Consider the following 1,688-nt stretch of genomic DNA (forward strand, 5'->3'; position numbering starts at 1 on the left):
ATCCTGTCTGTGTGAACTAGGCAAAAGTAAGATGTTGACTTGCTATTTATTTGTGTAGATCCCCCCTCCAACTCAAGAGTCAAATGTCACCCATGCACCAATGTAATCAGCTCTTCCCGAAGAACATCATTTGGTTCATTTTGTGTACTGCAGCTTAATGAATCTAGCTCTGAAAACCCTGAATACTCCGCAGTATCTGTCTGTAAACGGATGTGAGTCTATGTGTGCTCCTTGCGCCTGATCAATCTCTTGAAAGCCTGCTTGAAGTCCTCATTGAAGCTGGTGTAGAGCAGCGGGTTCACCAGAGAGTTGATGTAGCCTAGCCAGGTGAGGGCGTCCGACACCTGAGGCGAGGGGGTCATTAGCACCTTCAGACCCACCAGCAGCTCCTTCAGGAAGAAAGGCAACCAGCACAGGATGAAGGCCCCCAGGATGAGGCCCAGGATCCGAGCCGCTTTCCTCTCTCGAGACGTGCAGATCTGGTTCCTCTCGTCCAGCTCCGGCGTCTCCGTATCAAATGTTGGCATTCGGACAATGGTGACGCTGTTCCTCTCGAATTCGAGAGTGTGGTCGGAAGTCGAGACGTCGGAGACACAGAAGGCATGCTTGACACGGCAGTGATTGAATGAGTTCTGGCTGTCAGTGCTGCGGCTGCTGAGGTGCCGCGATGAGCCACGTTTCTGGTACAGAGTCTTGGCGGCGCTGTATATGCGCGAGTACAGGATGAGGATCAGAGTCATGGGGATGTAGAACGCACCAAACGTGGAGAAGATGGTGTAGCCTACGTGGTCGTGCTCGATGATGCACTGCTGCGGGCCGTTTGCGTCCCCGCGCTGCCTCCAGAACAGAGGCGGGATGGAGATGAAGATGGAGATCACCCAGACGATGGCCACCATGACTCCGGCACGGCGTGCCGTCCTCTTGCGGGCGTACTCGATGGCTTTAGTGATGGCCCAGTACCGATCCAGCGCGATCACGCACAGGTGCAGGATGGAGCAGGTGCAGCAGGTCACATCGATGCTCAGCCAAGCCTCACACACGAATATCCCCAGCAGCCACTCCTCGGTGGTGATGTACAGGATGCTGATGGGCATGACCAGCACCGACACTAGAAAATCTGTCACCGCCAGTGAGCAAATGAGGTAGTTTGCAGGCAGGTGAAGCTTCCGGGTGGTACAGATGGCAGCGATGACAGCTCCATTCACCACGGCCGTCAGCAGCGTCAGCAGTGACAGCAGAGCCACGATGGTCAGTCGCTCCGCCAGCAGCTCCACTTGAGAGGCGGCTCCTGGGTTGGCAGTGGTGTTGGTGGCGTTGGCTGGAGAACTGGTGCTTTCCCCCAGGTAACGCTCCATCTCCATCCTGCAGCTCCAGAACTACAGCCTTACAGACTTCTGCACTGGATCAGTGGGGTTCTGTTAAAAAACAAAGGCAAGCCTAATTAGCTGTGCATTATTATAAATTTTGACTTTATGATTGAATATGTGTGTATTCACAGGCATTAGGGGTGCCATAATAAATCTTTGGAAACAATTCGGTATCGGTTCAGTGACGATTCATAACCAGCTATTATGTACTGACGTCATTTATCTCATATGCGCATGTCACATGCAAAGGAGGCGAGTAATTAATACATCACAACTACCTCAAAAAAGCAGACAACTGTGCTCAATTCACTGCTTGTGAGT

General features: G+C 52.4%; 1 protein-coding gene across 1 annotated transcript; it reads right to left on the reverse strand.

Moving 5' to 3' along the window:
* Window positions 1-218: 218 nt before the first annotated feature.
* On the reverse strand, window positions 219-1,361 carry LOC130248159 (5-hydroxytryptamine receptor 1E). Its single transcript, XM_056481715.1, has one exon. The coding sequence runs from the start codon at window positions 1,359-1,361 to the stop codon at window positions 219-221; it is 1,143 nt and encodes a 380-aa protein (XP_056337690.1).
* Window positions 1,362-1,688: the final 327 nt, after the last annotated feature.

The sequence above is a fragment of the Danio aesculapii genome, chromosome 20 (genome assembly GCF_903798145.1).
Source record: "Danio aesculapii chromosome 20, fDanAes4.1, whole genome shotgun sequence".
NCBI lineage: Eukaryota > Metazoa > Chordata > Actinopteri > Cypriniformes > Danionidae > Danio > Danio aesculapii.